Genomic DNA, 23,683 nt, shown 5'->3' on the forward strand with positions numbered 1-23,683 from the left:
CTTTCCTGAAAGTGGAATTTCCTTATACAGAAATACGCCACGAGGAAAGTATCAGACTTCATTAAAAAAATCTCCCTGGGTCAAAAAAGTTTGGGAACCCCTGCCTTAGTACATTTACTATATTAAATCAGCTTTTGCATTCAATATTAAAAACAAAACTTTGACCACGAAAACTGGTGTGTAAAGTATGTGATTATTATTTAAGGTTCAGAATATCACAAAAATAGGATCACTTTATGAAAATATTGATTTAATACAGCTGAGACAATAGACATAAGCTTTAATGTTTTGAAAATACCACATTTGGCATCTTGTTATCTAAATGTATAGTATTGTCCAATCATGTCAATGCAATTTGTGGATCAGTATTAATTCAACTTCTATAAAAAGATGTAATGTATATGTCAGAAAAAGGTGTGTTCCTTAATTATATTCAAATTCCTAAACTGTTACACAAAAAAGTATCATCTTCCTATGAACAAAACAATTATGTATACATTTATATACATGAAAATGTTTTCTGTCAAATGGTTTCTATTTTGCTATTTGTGATATTTGCTATGAATACTATTATAATGGTGCAAGCCAAAGCTAGGTAAATGAAGCAACCAAATTATATTATTGTTGAAAAATGCTTTGCAGTCTTATGTTTCAACCACATTTTAATCACATTCACATTAAAGTGAAAATCTGATAATGCTGATTAAACTGTCAAGATATAATTGACCAATGTTATGCATTGAGTATGGTAGACACATTGCCACAAATGGTAAAATGTATGTACAGAACATTAACTAACCTTGCCTGTGGCACTAAAAAATAAAATAAACAAATCTTAAACTATAACTTAAAATAAGAGAAGGTGAACATAGTATAAATGTCATGGTCATTACAACGTTTTAGTTTCAAATTACTTTAATGGAAAATAGGTGTGTAAAGATTTTTAAATTTGAGGTTTTCTAAATTTGGACACCACTGTATGCATTGCATGTAAAAAGACAGCTAATTCCCAAATGTTACCGAACTGAGATAAATATAAAACTGTCACCATTCTATAAGCAGATGTTTAATTACTCCATCTGCAGATTTATTAAAAGGAAGAACTAGGTATAAAAAGTTCTTAAATAGTTAGTAGCTGACCGTACCTTAAGTGTTAATGCTGACTGACTCTGCTTACCCCTGCAGACCTTTCCACGTAACATTTTGGCTCCTCTGTATGCTTTTTTATTTTTTTATAATGTTATAAATACTGCTGTGTTCTGTTGACTGAAGTCTTTCAAGCTCAAGTGATTCTTTGCTCTGCCTCTTTTCCCTCCCCTCTCCAGCTCTGCCTTATTAGCAGCCTGAGACCAACTAACAGTTCAGCACCAGACATGCTAAGGGTGAGCTTTTGTGTGGCGTGCTTGCTGGTCCTGGTGGTTGCAGTGTCATCTGCCCCCAGCAAGTGCCCCAGTTCCTGCCACTGCCACGGGGACCTGCAGCATGTCATCTGTGACAATGCCGGGCTGAAGAAGATCCCCCGCGTGTCTGACACCACACGCCTGCTCAACCTGCAGAACAACAACCTCCTGGTCTTGCCTACTGGGGGCTTCAGCAATGGCAAGAATCTAATTTCCCTGCATCTGCAGAACTGTCAGATCAAGGAGATTGCTGGGAAGTCTTTCAAAGGGCTCAAGAAGCTTGTCTACCTCTACTTGTCCAACAATGAGATCAATGTCCTTAAGCCGGGGGCGTTCGAAGACCTGACTGGGCTGACCTACCTCTACCTGGATGGCAACCAGATCAGTGACCTGCCCAAGGGCATCTTCTCGCCCATGATCAACCTCTTCATTCTCCAGCTGGACAACAACAAAATCCGAGAGTTGGGTGGCAGCACCTTCACTGGCACCAAAGGCCTGCGCTGGCTGCATCTCAGTGGCAACGAGATATCCTCCATTCAGACCACTGCCCTGGATGAGGTCGAAAACCTGGCCATCTTCTACCTCGAACGTAACCGCCTCAGCACCTACCCCGGCGCTGCACTAAGTAAACTACGCGTGGTGGAGGAGTTCAGTCTCTCCAATAACCCCATGAAGATCATACCCGACAATGCCTTTCGGTCCTTCGGAAAGTATGTGGAGAAGCTGCATCTTGACAACATGGGGCTGGAGCTGGTAAGTACTCTATGGAATTTGGTCAGGGGTAGCTTTGTGGTCACCTGAGATACTAGCTGAAGTATAGACTTCATAGGAAATGGAAGCACCAACAGATTGGTTGTGAGGAGTAGCACTCTTACTGCTTACTTGATTAAACTTTACAATGGATGCAAAATTATAAGCTTGTATTTAGATGATGGAAAGAAGGATAGAAAAAGACATAGATCATTCAGTTCCACATAAGCATGCAAGTTTAAGCTATTATCAGTTTAAATAAAAAGGCACTGGATTTCTAAGTGTTAGCAGTGAGCAAAACTAATAACAATAATGCTTATGCTTTTAACGTTTTGATTATGGTCACATTGTTAACAGGAATATAAAAAAATATGGACTTTCTGAATGATTATACAATTTATGTTGGTTCTGTATCAGGTTCTGCGCAAAAAACATGCTAAACACTTGGAGATCAAAGTACAGCTCATGTGTTTCTAATTGCACTATGTTAATTTTAAAAAGGTTTGCATGGATAGGAAAAGCACTATTTACTAACCTCTAGCACTAGCATGAAATTCTTTACATTCTTTACACTGTTATATAAAGTTCACATGTCTTCGGTTTGTCTACTTGGAGTTTATAAGCAGTTTTGGATGTCAATACAAATTTACATTGATATTAACTGAATGATGTCTTTAAATCAGTTAATATCTACTAGATGCATATCTTGAACAAGGCATTCAGTGAATAAGTTCTTGCTATTTTCCTATTCAAAATTGCATTCTTGATGTAAAAAAGTGTTTTCTGGAATGACTGTGGCATCTAAAAAAACAAAATCCCATTAATATTCTTGAGTTCTGCTTACTGAACTTATTAGGAAATAGAATACTTTTTATTGTACTTAAAATAACATTTTTATGTCTATTGCTTATTCAAACAGAAAACAGGTCTTCCTTTAAAATCGGTTTTAATAACCACTCACTTGAGCCCTGGCGTAATTCTGGATGTGAATCTCTGGACTCTGAATCTCCAAAGCTACAATATCAACTGTATTATCTGTACACTACAGCGGTTTACACTTTCAGTATAACCTTAACTAATTTGTATTCAATGCTCTTAGCTACTTCAGCATCCCACTTTTTATTGTACTTTTGTAATGCACTGGATAAAAATAATTCTATTCAGTCATTTCCTTAACACAATATATTAATATGTATAATTAAGAAATTAAAGAAAACTATAGGTTGTGAATGCAACTTCGGTTATCTGAAAAACAGATAACATTGCACGTTACCATGGGGAACTCATGAATGATTTTTCAAACAAAGCTGCCTATAGGCTGCTGTGTGATGTCACTCGGGCAGAGGGCGGGTCTTAACTAGTATAGCTCACAGACATCCAGCATATTTTTGCCAGGACCAACAGGCTCTTGCACAACCTTGCAACATTTGGGTAGTATTCTCTTTCAGATAACCGGGGTTGCATTCACAACCCATCATTCATTTTTTAAGTTGAGAATACTACCCAAAGGGATAGGGGATACTGTGTACCCAAGCCATTATGAGGGAAGCCAGCAGCAAAGCTTAAGGAAGCAAACTCCGAGGCCACAGCCTATATCAGGGGTGGGCAATAATTTTCATAAGTGGGCCACTCTATGAATGTCAGCATGGCATCACAGGCCACATATGTGTATTGTCATGAATTATTATTTTTAACATATTGTAGCGACCTTGCCTTTTGATGGTCACTGTTGAAATAAAAAGCAAAAGAAACAGATGTCTTCCAAAACAAACTGGCATTTATTAACCGTTTCAAAGAAGTACATCGACTTTCCCCTTTTTACTTCAGGTTCCAATAAACCGCACACAGGTCACTTTTCCATTAACTAACTCCTATGCAACTCCCTGAGAGGTGCATCACCACGCCCTTATATATCCCACTATCAGGTGACTCCTACCCGCCCAATCACCGCTGTACCACCCGGAGACGGGGGGAGCCACACAAACACAATTAACCCATGAACATCCCTCCCTAACCCATCACAATAACACCCCACATATAAAACACATTCACACTCATGCACACATACAGACAGACAGGGTCCCCAAACTGACCCACCCACCCTGCATACACACTTTTACATCTTCCCCCTACCTTTGGGCTGCCCTACTGGCACATAGACACAGACACCCGCCAGGATCGCTACAATATTTACACTGATATTTATGTTAGAAAGTGTAAAATAGATCTAACTTAAAACTTGTACTCATTCATTGTGAAGAAGAGTGTCTCTCTTGGACATTAACAAGGGAGGTGAAGTCAGGTGTCATTTCCGATGTTGCAATGCAAAGTACTGCTGCAAGGTGGTCATCACTAATGGAGGATCTGATTTATTGAATTTCATCACCGAAAATGTCTGTTCGCATACGTAGGTTGAACCAAACAGTACAAGCATCTTTTGAGCGTGGACCCTGATCTTTTGAACGTTTTGTTCATTGAGAGATACATAAAACCTCAGGAGTGGCGCAGAATTGAATTGTTCCGCAAGCAGTGCATAAGACTGCAAGCCAATTAGCTCAAGCTGGAGATTAATATGAGCATTGTCCACACTGAATGTGAAAGGGGACAAAATCAAAGCCATGTCATTTTCTAACATTTTAAAATCAATGAACCGGATGAAAGCGAGCTGTAGAAATGCATATCTTTTTCACATCAGATATCGTAACCTGTTGCAATGTTGGGAGGTGTGTGAAGTTCTTGCCTTCGATTTGACGGGAAAAAAGTAGCAACTTTGCCATGAAAGCTTTGACAAGGGAGTACATGTCATGATGATTAAGCCCCCTTCCTTGTAGTTTACAATTCAGTTCATTCAGGAGACCCATGACATCAACAGCAAATGCAAAATCAGTCTGCCAGTCCGTGTCATGCAGTTGAGGGAAGTCTGTGTCTTTTCCTTTCATTCGCAAAAACAAATCGATCTCTGATTTCAGGTCCAACACTCTTTTCAGCACTTTCCCCAAACTGAGCCATCGGACATCTGTTTGATGAAGAATATCCGTGTGCTCTGTCTCGGACTCCTCCAATAGAGAGACAAATTGCCTGTGGTGTTAAGTTCACTAGTTGTGTAACGGTCTCAACAACATGGCTAAGTTTTAGAACACATTTGCAGAGAACCTCCTGGTGAATAATGCAATGCAGAAAACGTATTTTCGGCTCTGGGTTAGTTTCTGTCACTTGGTCTTGTATCCTTTTTAATAACCCAACATTTTTGCCTGTCAAGTTTGGACAACCATCGGTGATCACACCAGCCAATTTCTGCCAACTCAGTCCAAGTTTTGAGACACGCTCATTAACTTTGTCCAATAAATCCTTGCCTGTAGCTGTGTTTCTCATTGACTGCACTGACACAAGTTCTTCAGTCAATGTAAAATCTGTAGTAATGCCTCGTATGTAAATCAACAGCTGGGCTCTGTCTCCAATGTCACAGCTCTCGTCAAGGGCCAGAGAAAAATAAGAAAAATTGTTTACCCTACCTTTCAACTGTTGTTCTAAGTTCTCAGATTTCTTCAACACGTCGCATCACAGTACATCTTGACAGTGAAAGTTTTTCAAAAAGTGCTTTCTTGTCAGGGCACAATATTGCAGCAGATTCAACCAAACATTCCTTGATGAATTCTCCATCTGAGAATTGCTTGCTGTTTTTTGCCATTTTGGGAGCAACCACATAGCTTGTTCTGGTAATTCTATCTTGAGCTGAATAAATTCTCGTGAAAATTCCTATTGCATTCATGAAACCATCTTGTGCGATTGTCTAGCTTTCTCTTCCGAAGACATGTTCTCATATTTGGCTGCATGTTTCATGAGAACAAAGTTTACAAACGAAAGGAGGCCATTTGATCCATCATGCTCGTTTGGTGTCCATTAATAACCGAGTGATCCAAGGATCCTATCCAGTCTGATTTTTCAATTTTCAATTTGGGAACATTTAAAATCAGACTGGATAGGATCCTTGGATCACTGGGGAGTTTGTTCCAGATTGTCACAACTCTCTGTGTGAAGAAGTGTCTCCTGTTTTCTGTTTTGAATGCCTTGAAGCCCAAAATCCATTTGTGTTCCCGGGTGCGTGTGTCCCTGCTGATCTGGAAAAGCTCCTCTGGTTTGATGTGGTTGATGCCTTTCATGATTTTGAAGACTTGAATCAAGTCCCCACATAGTCTCCTCTGTTCCAGGGTGAAAAGGTTCAGTTCCTCAGTCTCTCAGTAGGACATTCCCTTCAGACCTGGAATAAGTCTGGTTGCTCTCCTCTGAACCGCCTCTAGAACAGCGATATCTTTCTTGAAGTGTGGAGCCCAGAATTGTACACAGTATCCAGATGAGCTCTAACTAGTGCATTGTACAGTCTGAACATCACTGCCCTTGTTCTCAATTCTACACTTTTGACAATATACCCTGGCATTCTGTTTGCCTTTTTTATTGCTTCCCCACATTGTTTGGATGGAGAAAGTGAGGAGTCCACATAGACTCCTAGGTCTTTCTCATGCGTTATTTCATCTAGTTCTATTCCTCCTATAGTGTAATTATAGTGGACATTTTTGTTACCTGCATGTAATACCTTGCACTTGTCCACATTGAATTTCATCTGCCAGGTGTCGGCCCACAACTGAATATTATCTAAGTCCATTTGAATAACCTGTGCTGCCGAGATTGTATCTGCTGAGCCACCTATTTTAGTATCATCTGCAAATTTGACAAGTTTGCTAACTATCCCAGAGTCCAGATCATTAATATAGATTAGAAAAAGCAAAGGCCCTAGTACTGATCCCTGTGGAACTCCACTAACAACCTCACTCCAGTTAGAAGTGACTCCTCTAATCGACACCCTCTGCTTCCTATACATCAACCAGTTCATAATCCATCTACTTACATTACCCTGAATGCCTACAGCTTCCACTTTGAGGATCAGTCTTTGGTGTGGAACCTTATCAAAAGCTTTCTGAAAATCTAAGTATATCATATCATATGCTTTCACATGATCTACAGCTGCAGTTGCATGTTCAAAAATGTTTAATAAATTAGTAAGACATGATCTGCCTCATCTAAACCCATGTTGACTATCTCCAAGAATATGGTTTTCATTAAGATGCTCCTCTATTTTCTGTCTAATATTTTTTTCCAACATTTTACAGGTGATGCAGATGAGACTGGTTGGTCTGTAATTTCCGGGCTCAGTTTTGTCCCCTTTCTTGTGGATTGGTATGACATTTGCCGTCTTCCAGTCAGTTGGCACATCCCCTGTTCTAAGTCATTTGGAATATTTGAGTTAGCGGCCTAAAAATAATTTCCCTCATTTCTTTAAGTACTGTTGGAAATATCCCATCTGGCCCAGGTGATTTGTTTGTTTTTAATTCTGCTAATCCCTTTAGTACCTCCTCCTCATTTATCCTGATCTCTATTAGGGTTTGACTGGACTGGTTGTTAACCTGTGGCATGTTATCAGTTTTTTCTTTTGTAAAGACCTCTGAAATACTAATTTAGGACATTTGCCACATCTTGTTCGTTTTCTAAGATACTTCAATTTTTGCCCTTTATCTGTTTCACTTCCTCCTTTATTGACCCCTTGCTGTTTTAGTATTGAAAAAAGCTCTTTGCATTAGTTTTAGCTCCAAGAGCTATGTTTCTTTCTATTTCCCCATTTGCTTTCCTGATCATTTTCTTAAGATCTATTTGCAGGTCAACATATTCTTTGTATTTGGTTTCATCCCTATCTCTTTTGTATGTGCTATACAACATTTTCTTTCTCTTTATATTTTTTTTGCATACTTCTATTAAACCATTTTGGCCAATGTTTTTTGGTCCTAAATTTTTGGTACAGTTTTGGTACAAATATTTCCTGAGCCTCAACTAGTATATTCTTAAATTATAACCATCCATTTTCAACTGAATCTTATCCAATGTGCTCCAGTCTAACTCTTCTAAGTGCCGCCTCATACCTTCAAGGTTTGCTTTTCAAAAATTGTAGACCATTGTTTTAGACTTGGTCCTTGTTTTTTGAAAGAATGCCTCAAAGCTAACCATATTGTGACCACAGTTTGCCATTGGTTCTCTAACTAGTGTCCCTCTGACTCTTGGTCATTTGAGAAGATCAAGTCAATGCATGTGCTCTCTCTGGTTGGTTCCCTGACAAATTGAGTTAGAAAGCAGTCATTTACCATCTCAACCATTTCTATTTCTGCTTCTATAGTCCCAACTGGGCTTTCCCAGTCTTGGTTATGAAATTGAAATCCCCTTATCCTTGCTACATGCAGTCCTGATTACACTGTACAATGCAACATCTTGTTGAATATCTGAATTGGGTGGTCTGTAACACACTTCTACCACTAATCCTCCAGATCTCTTGTTCAAAAGTTTAACCCACAAAGATTCTGTTCGTTACTGGGATCTAATTTGAGTTCTTCTGCCTCAATGTCATTTGACATATAATGCTACCCCACCACCTCTTCAATTTTGCCTGACCCTCCTAAACTGTGTGTATCCTTTCAACTTGTAATGATCCCCATAATTTTCTCGAAGTGACGTTTCAAGTTGTACTCTTTGAATACTGCTACAATTTCTTTGCAATCTAAGCACACAGCTTTCCCTGCGACATCAGTAAAGAAGTATTTTGATGTCCATTCTTTTTTAAACACTCTGTTCTGCGTCTATTTTTCTCTTCTTAGATAAACTCATTTTGCAATTGTAAATGTACCGGTGAAATGTGAAATCACTTTCCGCACTCATGTTGAAACATAGCAATGCATCACAGCAACCAATCAGAGGACCGCGTCAACTAAGTACATTAAAAGTGCCCTGAACTGTGTGTTTTCACATTCAAAGTATACTAATGAATACTAAGAGGATTTTATTAAAGTTTTCACAGCTAAGCAAGTCTATTTTATTCAAAATGATGATTTAGTCTGGAGGTCATAACGGGCTGGAGTGAGGTAAGGAACGGGCCGGGCCGGGCCAGGCCATATTTTGCCCAGGTCTGGCCTAGATGGACATGAGGCCTCAACTTAAGCACAATGTAACAATAAGGGGAGGAGGCACACAAACAAATCAACTCAAACCAGGAGCATGGGCCACAGAGCCAAGGTCAACTAGCTGCCCTGGGGCTGCCCTGGATGAGGGACGTCAGGCGTTTACACAAGTTGCAGAAGGTCAAGGCAGAGGTGTAGCTGATGACGAGGCTTGAAAGCCAGCTGGGCGCTGTTCAGCAGCTTGGCTAGGCGGTCACGCAGGGAGCAGATCCCAAAGCGCACCAAATACCACAAAATGAGGGGTCAGCCAGAGCTTGCCATGGGTGGTCAGCATACTGTCTCCCCATCTCGTGAGCAGTGGAAGGAGGATAGAGGAATATAAACAAACCAAGGATATTCATAAATAAAAAAACACAAATGAAAGCTAATGAGCAGTACTATAACTGCTGAAGTGAAAATAGTGGACTAAGAATGGCCTCTGCCTGCTGTTATGCAGTAGCATAACTTAAATAGCAAAAAATAAGGGCTGTCTTTGGATCAGTGTTCATTTTTTTTTTTAATGTGTGTTTAATGGCAAAAGTTCCAGCCATTGAAATTCATGTTAAAATAATTTGCCTTTTGGAACAATAGTCACAAGATAGAAATTGTGCTTCTGGAAAACGTCTGAATGGAACGACTGATGGATATACAACTGAATAATGCAGTCAGTAACCAGCTACTTATGAATCCAGAGAAGCAGAAATTATACAGATTTATCCTGTAGTGTATGTTCAAGGTGCTGGTCACAAGGGTATTACGTGACAGATTCCAAAATACAACACTACTGCAACAGGCTATGATGGTCAACTTGTTAATAATCACCCGTTTGCTACAAGTCAGACTCCGAGACATCTATTACAGTCAGACACCTGGAGTCTAGACCAGGTGGTCACACATAGCACTCTGAAATGAGTCAAGGTGCTAGACCTCAGAAGCCAGGAGTGTTGTGCAGGAGAATGTGTTTGACTCCTGCAAATGGCAGAACTAAGCTACACATTAAGTCAGGACACGACCTGTTAGGGTCTTGTCCCGTCTTTAAACTACTAAGGAACAAACAGGCACACGCATTGCTCTTTGCTCTGTGTCATGCTGCCTGATAAGGTGACAGTCAAAAGCTCATCTTATATCAGTTGACAACTCACCAGCTCAAGGTTTGATTTTTATAGGACCATAGTGAGATCCAGATTATTTTGATTATATTTATTAGCCGACACCCTTATCCAGTGTGATTTACAATTGTTACAATGTATCAAATTGTGACAAAATGATTATTATATATATTTTTTCTACTGCAGCAATCTAGATAATATACCATGCTGAAGGGTACAACAGCAGTGTCCCCAACCTGGGAGTCCTAAACCTAGCCCAAACCACTACTCCACACTGCTGCCCCAGATGAATGGATTGGGATCTGTATATTTGCCATAGAAATTAAATAACTGATTCCAATTGTCCTGAAAAATTTGAGACCAGTTTCAAATGGGGTTTTGGTCAACAAGAATAATTTGCATTTGTTTACTGCTGAAGATTATCATTATGGTCTGATCATTGCTGTGTGATGTTGATTAAAAAAACAAATGAACAGTGTGCCTTAATGCCTTGAACCATACTAAAATAAAATACTTGCATACCCTTATAGTCCAGGGACCAAAATTGCACTGCAACCACATGATGTGGTATTTTGATGTGCCTTCAATTACATTTTGGTACTAGATAGTGCCAAACCTATAGAGAACTCTGCAAACCAGGAAAAAACAATGGTATTTTCCAGCTCACTTGATAACTGACATTAAGCGGCTTAAGTAGTGGTTTATGCGTCATTGCAGTTCCATTGTACCTCCTGTTGGAGAAAACCTTTGGATGTTCCCCGAGACCTGCAGATGTTCTGCCACGTTTACAGGCGGCAGTTATAGTTCAGGCATAATTTAAAACAATGCATTTATAAAAAATAAACAAAAAGTAAGTAGTATGTAGTTTTCATGTTCAGCATTGGTTTACAGTTGCTCTCACAGGTTTTCACCCCCCTTGGACTTTTCCACATTTCATTGTTACAACATGAAATCAGAATGGATTTAAATCAGGAGTTTTTGCCACTGATCAAAGAAAATGGCCATAATGTCCAAGTGAAAAATAATCTTTAAATCAATGTCATTAAGATACAATGGGGAAAATCTACAATTACTGTCTGTTGTAATGAATTTAGTGGTTAAAATAACACTCCTTTATTTAAAACCAATTAAAAAAACAATTGGTACTGAAACATGGTTGTTAATAAAGTCAGCATATGTCCCATAGAATTTGAGATTTAAACCATATCTGGACTATATGAACCACACTGAAGAGAATGGACAGAACCGGAGGCATTCATAAACACCAGCTGCCACTAGCTGTACTCCAGTGCAAAAGCAGCAGTAGTCCAGAACTACAATTCAGATGTTTTGTTGTTAAAATCACCAACAGAAAGCACATTAGCATGAATCCAGGCTGTTTATACTTTAAAGGGTGGACCAAGAGTAAAAATGCAAAACAAGAGTATTCCTTCACACTTCATGAAGAAAAAATACTGACATTTGTCTGTAAGCAATGTCTGAAGCTTAACCGGAAAGGGGAAAGTTATACAACTCCTGAAATTGCAGCACACATTTATGCCATTAAGGACACATAGGCTTCCTTAGTTCAGTTTAAATGTACCTTAAATAACCATGAGCTTAAAGAACTATGGATAAGAGAAATTCATTGTAATCTGTAAATCAAGAAAAAGCTGTTGGCAAAATTACATGAAAAGCAAATCTCCAGAGACCAGCAAATTATTTTATAATTCTGTTTGTGTGAAAGAACAGGTACTTAAATGGCAGTCAGAGAATGCTTATAAAAGAGAAGTGAGGTTGTTCAATGGTTTAGAGTTCTTTGGATGCAGATCACTTTCATATTTATCAAGAACTTGACTGACAAACAAATGGAAAAGTGATACCACAATACAACACACCATTACAACAGTTTAGAATTTGGAAGAGAAGACTATGACTAGATTAGTTATGGTTTTAGAATGCCTGTAATTTCCAACACTGTCATGAAGGAGCTTGATATATCTATATCACAACTAGAAATGTTAATGTAATAGGATTTATTTATTTTGTGTTTTCCAAATTGGTGTTCACTTCCATCCAAACCAAACTGACCAAATTGATGTGAAGTGATTATTCTGCTATAAAAATACTACTGATTGAATGCTTTTGTAAAGTGAATTAAGAGAAAATTGCAGATTCAACATTTAACAGAAGTGGCAGTTTGGGGTCAAAGGTGAATCAATATTTTCATATACAATTCCTCACACATCCTTTGTGTCCGCATCTGTTTTGTTGAATTGTAAACTCCTAGACAAACTAAATAAACTAATTTGAAAACTAAACTGCAGCAAAATCTGTATATGGTCAATTAATGAATGAATGCACTCTGATGCTGTCACCCCCTCATCTTTCTCACACCACCTCAGTGTGTTTTTCCAAAACATAATGTATGGCCACACTGTGTGAGCTAAGCTGGAAAATAACCATTTCAAAACCAAGCAAATTACTTAGATACTTTGAAAAGGCAAGGGTAGTTCAGGGTGAGACGAGTGCAGTTACCTATTAGAGGTAAACACTTTCCAGTCAAAACTGAGTATTTTTAGGCTTGCCCGTTTATTGGCCAAAATCCAAATGTGTCCAAGCCAATTATTGCACAAGTGTTATTTTCAGACCCTAGGTTTTCCTCTTTTTCTTTCCTAAATAGAAAGCCCTGTAAACAGGTTAGCACGAGTTATGAGATGGATAAATGTGAGTTTTCTGTGCCCAATGAAGAGATGTATTTTTAGGTTGCCATCACACTCCTGAATAGACAAGTGAGCTCTTTGCAAAGCTGCTGGCAGGGAAGAGGCTTAAAAGGAGACTAAGAGAGAAAAACAACCCTTAAAACTGGAAGACTTCCATATTCCATCCCTCAGATTACTAAACCCTCCACATCACTTCACTTCTCCACTCTCCGAGTGGAATTTTCCATACGCCTGCTTCAACTAGTTAACGTCTTGCATCATTACATAAGAACTTTTCTTTGTCTTCTTTCCCTAGAGGAAAAAGTTGATATTCAAGAGATCCATTTGCATTGCACCTCAATGAGATTTTTAGCATTTTAACTGAAATGTTTGAAGTCCAGGAGGACTACATTTACCAGGCTTACAAAAAGGTTACATGAGATTAAATGAAAAAGGTCTTTTAGATACAACTCCAGAATAATAAGGAATAATATTTGATCTTATTTTAAGCACCTTTAGGCAAGAATTACTGCAAGTATACATACTACTTTTGATTACGTTAGCATTTACCATTTAATATTTGAGACAAATTGCTGTCTGGACTCCATGGAGCCTATTTCAAGACATTTATCTACCTTTGGCTTTGATAGCTTCCTGAAATGTTTTCTTATGGTCTCAGTTGCAATAGACTTACATTTTTGCCAAGAACACCCCTAGAAAAACTAGTGAAATTCTTCAATTGAAGGCAAATAAAGTTCTGCAATGGACTCCAACCATGTATAGCAATCCTGGGCATTACTTCAAGGAACAGACTTACTTCAATTCTAACAAAGAAGTACTTTCACATGGTAAAAACTGCCTGGTAAAAGAAATCCTAATGCTCAGACAATTTTACAGGATTCCCTAATATAAAGTGAACCTTTAATACAATATTAAACCATGCCTATATTTAAAGCAGTATAGGATTTTGGGATACAAAATAAAAAACAAATATTTATGACATACACTCATAGAAACTATGCCAAAAGCCATAATTTAGATGCATGAAGAAACTAGAGTAACTAGACATGAACTCTCACTGGGTTTATTTCAATTTCCATCTTTGTTTCTTTAATGATTCCTCTTTGTCAGTTCTCAGATGGGGCGTTTAATGGTGTGACAGCTCTGAAGTCTCTGCACATTGAAAACAACAAACTCAAGTTCCTGCCTCCCAGCCTAGAATTCACCACCATCCAGAACATGACACTGGCCAACAACTCTTGGATGTGCACTTGTCAGCTTGCCCCCCTGCGCAAGTAAGATTCAGTTTGTGTTTCATATGCTACCTTCATACCTACCTTACATTCTTTACAGAACACGAGGAATGGGCAGCATGTAAACAAGTGCCTACAAGATCACATGAATGTTAACAAAACCAAACCAGACGGGTCTGGAAGCAATTGTATCTTTTCCACTTGTGAAAAGAATTTAAGCACCATCACAGACATTCCTCAATGCACCCGATATTATTCTATATGCTTTTCTCCATTACTCACAAAATCATTTTCCAATTTTACAGTGCAACACAGAAGCACTCGTTAAATGTTGTATTGTTTAAGTTGATGGAATCAGGTTTTGTGCTATTTATGCCATCATAATTAGCTTATACTTATATGTAATCAGTATAGTTTCACATTTATTCCTTTATTAACAAATGTAGTATTTCTTAGTTTTCCATTAAAAGAGAACTAGCAAACTGAGAAAAACAAGGTTCTAGTTCTCTTTGCCGGGATGACTTTGTATTAAAAACATTAACAACCATACTGGTTGTGTCCATAAAAGGTGATTTATATTCGTTCTCATATTACAAAAAACAACTTGGTCCTTTGGTGCATGAGTACATTAGCTGAAGTCTAAATCATGATGCATTTTAATCGTGCAATGATTTTCTTTGCAGGATAGAAACAGAAATCATGTAACTAGTGGTATGTACCATGTTTTACTAAGGACACAAAAAATGTCCTAGTCCTAAATAAAATAAGTAGTGGATATGAGAATATGAAAAAAACTTGATAAAAAGTCAATTTCCATTTCTCTAGTTGTGCTGGCTTGTTCTAATGCTAGCCAGAGAGTATTTTAACTCTGATCTTTCCCTGTAGGTGGATGGACTCCAGCAGGCTGCGTCCAGAAGCTACCTGTGTATCTCCTTCATCACAGAGAGGAAAACAGATCAGGGACAGCAATGCCTTTAGCAGCTGCAGAGGGAAACCAATTAGGCAGAAAAAGGGAACACGCCTTTAAAGAGGTAAACAGCCACCTAATTCAAAAGGTTGCATTTCAATCACCATGCAAGTGCAGGAAAGCACTTATGAGAAGGTGGGATGAAAAACCAGGCAGGTGGTGATCATCTATGGTTCCCATTCAAATACAAAATGTTCTCCACTGCAAAACGTGTAAGTTTACTTGACCAAGAGCAAATTGAAATGTGCTAGATGGCTGGTATTCCTTAACATTCTAGACCAGACCATGAGGGCACTAAGGGTACATCATGCTGTTGTACAAAAGCTGATCCATCAACATCATCATTTGGGTCTGTGACATCTACACAGGTCACTTGCATATTGCCAAACTTTGGAGGACATTCAGTTTTGGATTTATACTTATAATTAACTTATTTGTGCTGATCTTAATAAGAAACCTCCCTGTTGTACAGCTTGGTGGTATTTACAAGGTAACTGTAAAGGAGATCTATGGATTTAGTACGTCTCACTGTAAAAATTAAATGCCAACACTCAAATTCTCGGTCTTCTACTTGTTTTTATTCTACATTATGGTGTTGCTGCTAATTCAATCAGAAACAGGACACATTCAACTTTTTCAGCATATTTGAAATAAGTCTGTATTTTGAAGCAAAATGGAAAAAATAGTTGTATCACTCTGAATTCTTAATTTTTTCCATAACTGTCCGGGGTCTGATATTTGCCTGCTGCCTACATTACAAAGATTGTCTACATCCAGACTGTTGGTTAAATGCAAGAATTGATTCTTTTCATATTAAGTCAAGATGTTGTGGTCATGATGAGATTCACAGTTGCTGGCTCTTAGATCACAGCTCTGTATTTAATTTGTAGTCAATGAGCTACATTTTCTTGGATGTAGTGAAGCAAATGTTTTTTAAATACAAATTGGTGTGAACTATGCACATGGATTATTAAAACTAGAGGTTGACCGATATATCGGTTTTGCCGATCAATCGGCACTGATAACGATTTCTGTAATTATCGGTTATCGGCAAAAATCGATAAAACCACACCGATAGTTTTTCCCCGTTGTGTCCCGTTGTCTGGTGCTGGAGCGGCTGAGAAGGGCCCGCTGTGTTATACAGTATGAGTGCAGCCTCTAGAGGCAAATAAACACGTCACTGATGATCGTGTGCTGGTATGACACTGAGGCTGCATGTTGAATTCAGCGGAACACTTCACGAGCTGAACAATGCAGATTTAAAATACCAACAACTAAAGTTCTGTATACAGTACACGTTTTCATATCATTATAAAGTAATTCATTTCTTGACTAGATGCTACATTAATAGAGAACAGCTGTAACAGCTGTTTGCCGACAATCTGACAGGATGCTAACATTAAGCTATCCTCAAGCGGTTGGAACAATGTGACAAAAAACACGCAAGTCCTACCCAAATGTTTAAATGTCACGATTATTACAATTTATTTCCATCGATTTGCATTATGCTGGGGTCACACTGCACGATTTTAAGCCTGATTTGAGCCCGATTTGGCCCTGATCATCACGACAAGCAGCCTGGTCGGGGCGCGTCCCACTGCCGATGCATCGTTGCCCTCCGATCCGATCGTAACTTCTCGGAGCCCCTACGATTTTATTAAACATGTTTAATATTTATGACTTGATCGGCAACGACCGTGGAGAGTGACGTGATCAGCAGCCAATGAGAGCCGAGCTGACTGAAGTGAAAAGAAACAGGAAGAATAAACATGACAGGAGAATAAGATTTTCATACGTATTTATTAAAATTCTTCAAATACCAATAGTTGTTTCAGCACAGGTTATTTAAAAATACTCTAATACAGGGAAAATAATATTTTCAAATACCAATTAGTATCTGTAATTGACCCAGGTCTGCGCTAAATATCGACCCCTACAATGAGATGCTCACACTGTGGGATGGATAGAGCCTGTGTTGCTCAGCTGCAGCTCTCACGGCCATGTCTTCACACTCATCCTCTTTTCTCTCCACTTTTTTTGTTTGTCCGACACTGTGGACATCTGCACTTCACGAATGTGACCTGTACATGTGCACGTCCGTGTTTGTTGCCCTTTTCTCTGTGTGGATCACGCGTGTTTCTGTGAGATTTGGAGGTTGTGACACAGATCCACGACACAAATGTCAGATCAGTCAGTGTGTCCCTGTTCTGAAGCACTCTGGTGTGTGCGCTCCTTCACGACGCAAATGACACAAATTCGGTGCAAAATAGTCGTTAAGTGTGAGCTGCTCACTGTTCACAAAATCGGGTCGGATTGTAGTGTGTAGTTGTGTAGTGTGTAGTTTATATCCAGAAACGTTTACCCAGCTTGTATATTTAAAGGTAGTGAGTGATTTGAGAAAAATATCTTCATGCAGGCAAGAGAAACGTATAAACAAATCAGAAACGCATCTGATTTTAATTAATTTTTGATGTATCTATTTTTATTTATGCTATTTGGAGTGCTGCTCTGTTGGTTCAGTTTGGATGTATATGTTTTATTTACTAATATATTTTATTTGAAAAAGTACAAAACATTTTCATGGTTCAGTCAGTACGGTTTATTTTTGTAATAAAGTTCAGCATTATTTTACTTTAAGTGTTGTTTTTTCATTCAGTATCAATTTTAAAAACTATTGGCAAATTAATTGGTTATCGGCTTGTCTTCCCAACTTAGTTATCGGTATCGGCAAAATCCTATATCGGTCGACCTCTAATTAAAACAGCTATTCTTAAGATTACCTCAACTGTTGCAATTAATTGAAAGTGAGATTAATTATCTTTAATTCTGGTTTAGCTGCTTTTAAAATAAAACACCAACTTAATCTGTCTCAACTTGCTTTATCATCCAAGTTCTTTATTACTTTTATAATTTAGTTTATCAAAACTAATCAGCCACAACTGTGTAAATGTTGGGAAACTGGCAGCCATTTTGGCTCTAGACCCTTATTTGTGTGGGCAAGCCAAAATGGCTGTTGACACCAGTTTCCCCATTGTAACTCTTCATCATGTCATTGTCTGTTAAGGAGTGTGCTTGTGACTTCACTGTAAAAATCATTGTATTCTGATATTTTTTTAGAAACAATTTAAGAGGTATTACCTTCACACCACCCCTCATATATTTATTGCCCATTGCTACAGGCCCATTTGCATCTCTGCAGTGTAGCCATAAGGTAGCATGATATAACAATCATGATAATGTACAAACTTAGAACTAAAACTGGGACCTTTCCTGTCCCTAGGCACTCTGCATTCCTGCTGAGCTGGGTGTCTGTTCCTCTACATTTTGGCCCTTGAGCTCTGGGGCACAAACTGCTTCATTCTAACCCTTGCAAGCTCTAGCCCAGTTGTTTGATTTGGCTCCTGTATTTTTGTTTTTCCACAGGAGACGCTGGGAAAGTCTGTCCAGGTGACTGGCTATTTGTGCAAAGAAAGGAGCAATGCCAACTGCTATTTCAACACTGTTCATCTCCTTTGCCCTGCTTCCCCCTCTTCTCTTCCCCACTGAAGAATTTCTCAAATAGTTACCAGTCTCCAAAAATTCCTTCTCCCCACATCAGCCTGCACTTGCCAGGTTGCCCTGTTTACTCTCTCTAGCATGTTATATAGCAATACATAAAAAGTCCCTTCTGAGGATGTAAAAGTTAGGTGCAAGGGGAATGACCTGTACCATCAAGTGAAGTGGGAATATGATATTTGATCTTTCTAGCGGTTTGTGTGTTAATTCCATGCAACAAGTTTTAACCATACTGCTAACACCCTAAAAGGGTGTAAAAAAACAAGCCTCAAAGTGGATCCAAACACCTTGTAATGTGATCCTTTTGTTTTATTTTCATACTAAATGTCAACAAAGCAGAGTCCCTCTTTGAGCCTTAGCATTTACACATTTCAGTGTTTCCTCCTAAACTTTATTTAGGGTTGAAATTTTGGAATCTGAAACTTAGCACCAACCCCAATTTGGAAACATCTCGGCTCACCATAAGCTATCGTGGCACTAACATGGGACACATGTAGACAGACACGTGCTTATCTGCTTATCACTCTGCGAGTCCACAGCACAACCAGCAGAACTCAGTCACAGTTAGCCACAGGGGTTGCTATTGCACAAAAAGCCAAGGAAGCCCTTACTGACTGGAGCCCAACCAGCCTGGCAGCACTCAGTCAACTGTACGTCCCCACTTGGGAATCCTGTTCACAGATGGTTTAGACATCGCTAAGACTGAAACCAGCAATGTATGAGTGTAGGTTGAGCCCTATAGTCATCCCTTTTAGGGGTTAACTCATTGGAAGCCTGAATAGACCCTTTTAAATATGTTCTCAATTTAGAGGGGAGAGAGCAAGACAACCCACAAGGCACTTGTGAATAGGGATGTTTTAGAAAGTTTCAAGAATAACATATTCAATTAAATCAATATAGACATTCCCATTTCCAACAAATTTAGATTTCTCATGGCATGTAGAAATAGAGAAGTACTGACATATCTGATACGTGAATGTAAATTCAGCTGAAACATTCACTTTAAACAAATAAACAAATAAAAGAGAAAGCAGACAATGTGTTCAGAAATATTAAAAAGGAAAGAAAAAGCTAAGTTACAGAAAGGGAATAGAAGTCCATTAAGAGGAATATAAGACACTAATTTGTGTTAATTGTACCAAAGAAGTTAAAGGAAGAATTGTGTGGAACACTGCAAGGGAACTTTAAGATAAGTGAGACTTGCAGGCGATTGTTGAGTTTGTTTGAACATTTAAATAGTAAGTCATGATTCAAGAGACAGCAGTCCTTGTTTATACGAAACAGAACATCTGTTAATTCATTTTCTGAGGAACACAATACTCTGAAATGTTTATATATAATGCTCAACCGCCTGTACAGGGCCACAGGCTTTGGATTCACGAATTAAAAAAATAGATTAGATTAAGTTGGAAACTGCTTTAATGGAAAGCATTTATATTCCCATGGCAGAAGGTAGAATTTGGCAGTGGAAGAAGGCAGAGTAATCATGCCTAAAAATAACTGGCTATGGGTTTTAAAGACAGGATACATAATGTTTCAGAGAGAAGAGATACCAAAAAGGTAGTTTAAATTTCTAGAAGTTTTAATAAATATTTGTCCCCCACAATTAGGAGTAGGCAGTTATTCCAAGCCTGGCTTACAGCTAAAACATTCCCACACTGAAGAGAGGGCGACAGCACACAAACATCCTTTGAGGGACATCCAGCTTTAAGCCTCTCCTCCCACTCTGATCTCAGAACAAAATCATGGCAGAGCTTTGATGTCAGGAAGAGGACAGACACGCAGCCCTTATTGAAAGATCATTTTTTCCTTTCACGAAAGAAGCCACTTTACCCTTTTTATTTGATGAAAATCTATCCTGGGAGACATTGGTGTAAATGAAAGGATTGGTTCACCAATAACTATGGCTGACTATTAGTATGAAATTTCTAGGAAACAAATTATATATATATATTTTTTTTTGTTCAATGGAAGACAGGTTCAAATATCTTTGATAATGTGGTCACCTGCTGTACATTAAAGATGCTATTAAGAGGCTTTGGATTTAGGAACATATTGTATGTTATGTAATGTGGTCCTTGGAATACACCAAGACTTACAAAAATGCAATTTCCAACAGTGGAAACTGCTCAACCCAGTACACCCCACCCCCAAAACAAAACAAACTTAACCATTTTGTATGTTTAGTATAAATATATGGAAGACAAGACTGTAGTTCTATTCTCTACAGTGCTATGAACTCTCTCCTCCAGCAGTGATTGGTTTCAATAGACACTGCTGTTTGTTGGGATTGATTAAGGGGCATCACCTGGCTTCATTCCAGATACATACATAAATCAGGGCAGGCGTTTCAGATCTCCTACTTTAAAAGCAGTCAGAATATGAATTGGTTGTGAATTTCTGCCTGTGTGTGGAATCTAACAAATTCTTTGACACTAACATTCAAAGAATTTTACCCAAATAGGTCTGATCCACATTCACTAAAAGGAGGAAGGTGTGCCCACCTGCCCAGACTGATATAAGGTAGCAGTTCTTTTAGCGAGAAGACATTTGTTTTTGATTTTAGTTGTGGACTCGCTATAAGCAGGTTGGCTTATGCTAGAAGCACAGGGCCTTACAACCAATCACTTGAAAATACGGTTGACAGATATGACACCCCTATTAGCATTAGGCAGGAGGGAACGCTGCCAATGCAGAAATACTGTGGTGAATTGTATAGTATACGGTTATTCCTGGTTTTGGCAGCTCAATTTCTAACACCTTATTTATTACTATAGTAACAAGGGCTTTATTACTTCAAAAAGGAAGTGAAACTGGGAATCAGATTTTATCCAGCCGAGACTCATGCAATTCCTCAAATAAACAATGTACTGTATATATACAGTATATTAGCAAAATCATAGTAACATTCAGCAAATATGCAGTTTAAAATTGTAATTTCAACTAATATTTTAACTGAATTGTGTAATAGTAATTTGTATTGCTATCATTTATACTCAAACTATATGAATGGACTGACTGTTGTGAACAGGTGAATATAACAGGGGAATCTATGCCACAGTATCTTTTCCTATTGTTTTTTGTGCCATTAGCTGCTTAACAGTTTTTCCTTCAGTGTGAAGAAAAAAAAGATTACAATTTAAATCTATTAACCAATTAATTTGAAAGTGCCCTATGGTGCTACACACTGATTTACTGTTGTGGTATCAAGATATATTGACTGAGAATCTCGTCACTAGCTTGGTGATGTCGTCAGTAGAAAATATCTAACTGGTCATTCGTCAGTTTGTAAATATTTGTGTTTATTTAAATATTATAAGATTAAATTATAAGACCTGAAAACCCTGCAGACACAGACAGTCAACATATTTTATTCCAAGCCCATGATGGCATTTATGCATTGAAGTCTTTATTTCATAGCTCACCAAAGATGAATTATAGGAAACTGTTGAACATTTGGCTTACTACATAGTAAGTTACCATAGAAATTAACAATTATAATATTGTGAATGCCAATATTTCACCTTGAACAGCATATAGGTCTGTACCCAAACAGGGTACGGGAGTTCTTGAATTACAGCCGGTTACAGAGTTTTGCAACAGCTGTGTGGGTCTTTCTTTGGGATGGTCACATTAGCGAAATGTGGTTGTATTAAACCACTGTTCCTACTGGGCCTGTCGCCATGCGTGTTCTGTCCAGATACTGAGGTACACCAGAAGACAGTGAATGCCTCTTTCAGACGCAAGGAGTTTGATGATCTTATGGTAACAAACTGCATGTGCTTCACACAGAGCAACATCATGTATCAAAAATGAGAATAAGAGACCTGGAACTGTCAAGGAGGATTTTTTAAATTGTTATAGACTTTGTAAATGACTACTGTGTGTTGGATAGTCTTTTGGGCCTTTTCATACAGTGGTTGATGGATTAAATTTACTATCAATGTTCTGGGCAATCAGTCCTACTTTAAACCTGAAAGTATAACTATACAGTATGAAAATGTGCTATAATCCATCTGTGTTGTGCATAATACAAATTAAGAAATGCCTCCTCTTATAAACTGACTGCATGCAATATTTGGCTATATTTAGGTTGTCACTGTTCAATTTATTGTGGGCATATGTCTACAGTCTCACTTAAATCCATCAGGAAGCTCCAGTAGCTTACACTCAGTTAGCAATTTGAACTGATAGCTTGGAAACTGGACTTTCCTTTGTGTTCTGGAGAATGCTGCAGTCACGTGTTACCCATGAGGAGAATGCTATAGACTGCGCAGGTCACTTTACTATACGCCTTGGGGAGGACTGCTGAAAACCAACCCACTTGAGTTCCCTGAAACTCAGGCATTTGTCAGTTCAGAAAATTCAGCAGTGTCTCTAAATAAATCTCTGCTGAGCACCTAATTATTCTAACAACCTTTACATTTACTTTCAATAATATATGGTTTGTTGCATTCTATTTCAAATAAAAATGGTATGCTTTAATAAAGGGGTACATTTCTATTTTGTTATTTCTGTCCTTATATACAAAGGATTATTTTGTAATGAGGTAGTTCATTCTGAAACCAAATGGCAAAGATGTGGATTACACAGTCGACAGAAGTGCCATCTTGTGGGAGAAAGTGTAAACTACAGTTCCTGATTTAAGTACAAGGTACAATACAACTAAGTTCAGTTAAATATACAAAACTATACAGTAACAGAATAGTCAAACTCCAAATACAAAATAGATTCTAGGTAAACAATAAGTAACTTGATCTTGATTTAAACATGGATTTCCTTCTTACTAAAAACACCACATTTTATGATTACACTGTATAAAAGAAAAAAGTTAAGATCCTGTCAGTTGAAATTATAGACATGGGACAAAAGACGGATCCATAATGTCTGGTATTATCTTGCACAAAATCATAGATATAGTAAGGCTAAAGAAT

At 38.2% G+C, this 23,683-nt stretch overlaps 2 protein-coding genes and 1 pseudogene across 3 annotated transcripts in view; 1 reads left to right on the plus strand and 2 right to left on the minus strand.

Annotated features, from left to right (window-relative positions):
• acsf2 (acyl-CoA synthetase family member 2) overlaps positions 1 to 23,683 on the minus strand; it is a 72,973-nt gene that overhangs the window by 12,262 nt on the left and 37,028 nt on the right. The window lies entirely within an intron of this gene.
• chad (chondroadherin) lies at positions 1,292 to 23,238 on the plus strand. The gene is made up of 4 exons (XM_066704869.1): positions 1,292 to 2,153; positions 14,106 to 14,269; positions 15,113 to 15,258; positions 18,618 to 23,238. The coding sequence occupies exons 1-3, from the start codon at positions 1,374 to 1,376 to the stop codon at positions 15,252 to 15,254; spliced, it is 1,086 nt and encodes a 361-aa protein (XP_066560966.1). The 5' UTR covers positions 1,292 to 1,373; the 3' UTR covers positions 15,255 to 15,258; positions 18,618 to 23,238.
• Positions 4,793 to 5,522, minus strand: LOC136750485 (general transcription factor II-I repeat domain-containing protein 2-like; annotated as a pseudogene).

This window comes from Amia ocellicauda, chromosome 5 (genome assembly GCF_036373705.1).
Source record: "Amia ocellicauda isolate fAmiCal2 chromosome 5, fAmiCal2.hap1, whole genome shotgun sequence".
In the NCBI taxonomy this organism is placed as follows: domain Eukaryota; kingdom Metazoa; phylum Chordata; class Actinopteri; order Amiiformes; family Amiidae; genus Amia; species Amia ocellicauda.

What these genes read in the sequence shown, in the direction of transcription:
- chad (XM_066704869.1), top strand. Translation starts at nt 1,374, where the DNA reads ATGCTAAGGGTGAGCTTTTGTGTGGCGTGCTTGCTGGTCCTGGTGGTT. An exon ending in ACAACATGGGGCTGGAGCTG is followed by an intron (nt 2,154 to 14,105) that starts GTAAGTACTCTA and finishes CCTCTTTGTCAG; the next exon opens with TTCTCAGATGGGGCGTTTAA. An exon ending in CAGCTTGCCCCCCTGCGCAA is followed by an intron (nt 14,270 to 15,112) that starts GTAAGATTCAGT and finishes CTTTCCCTGTAG; the next exon opens with GTGGATGGACTCCAGCAGGC.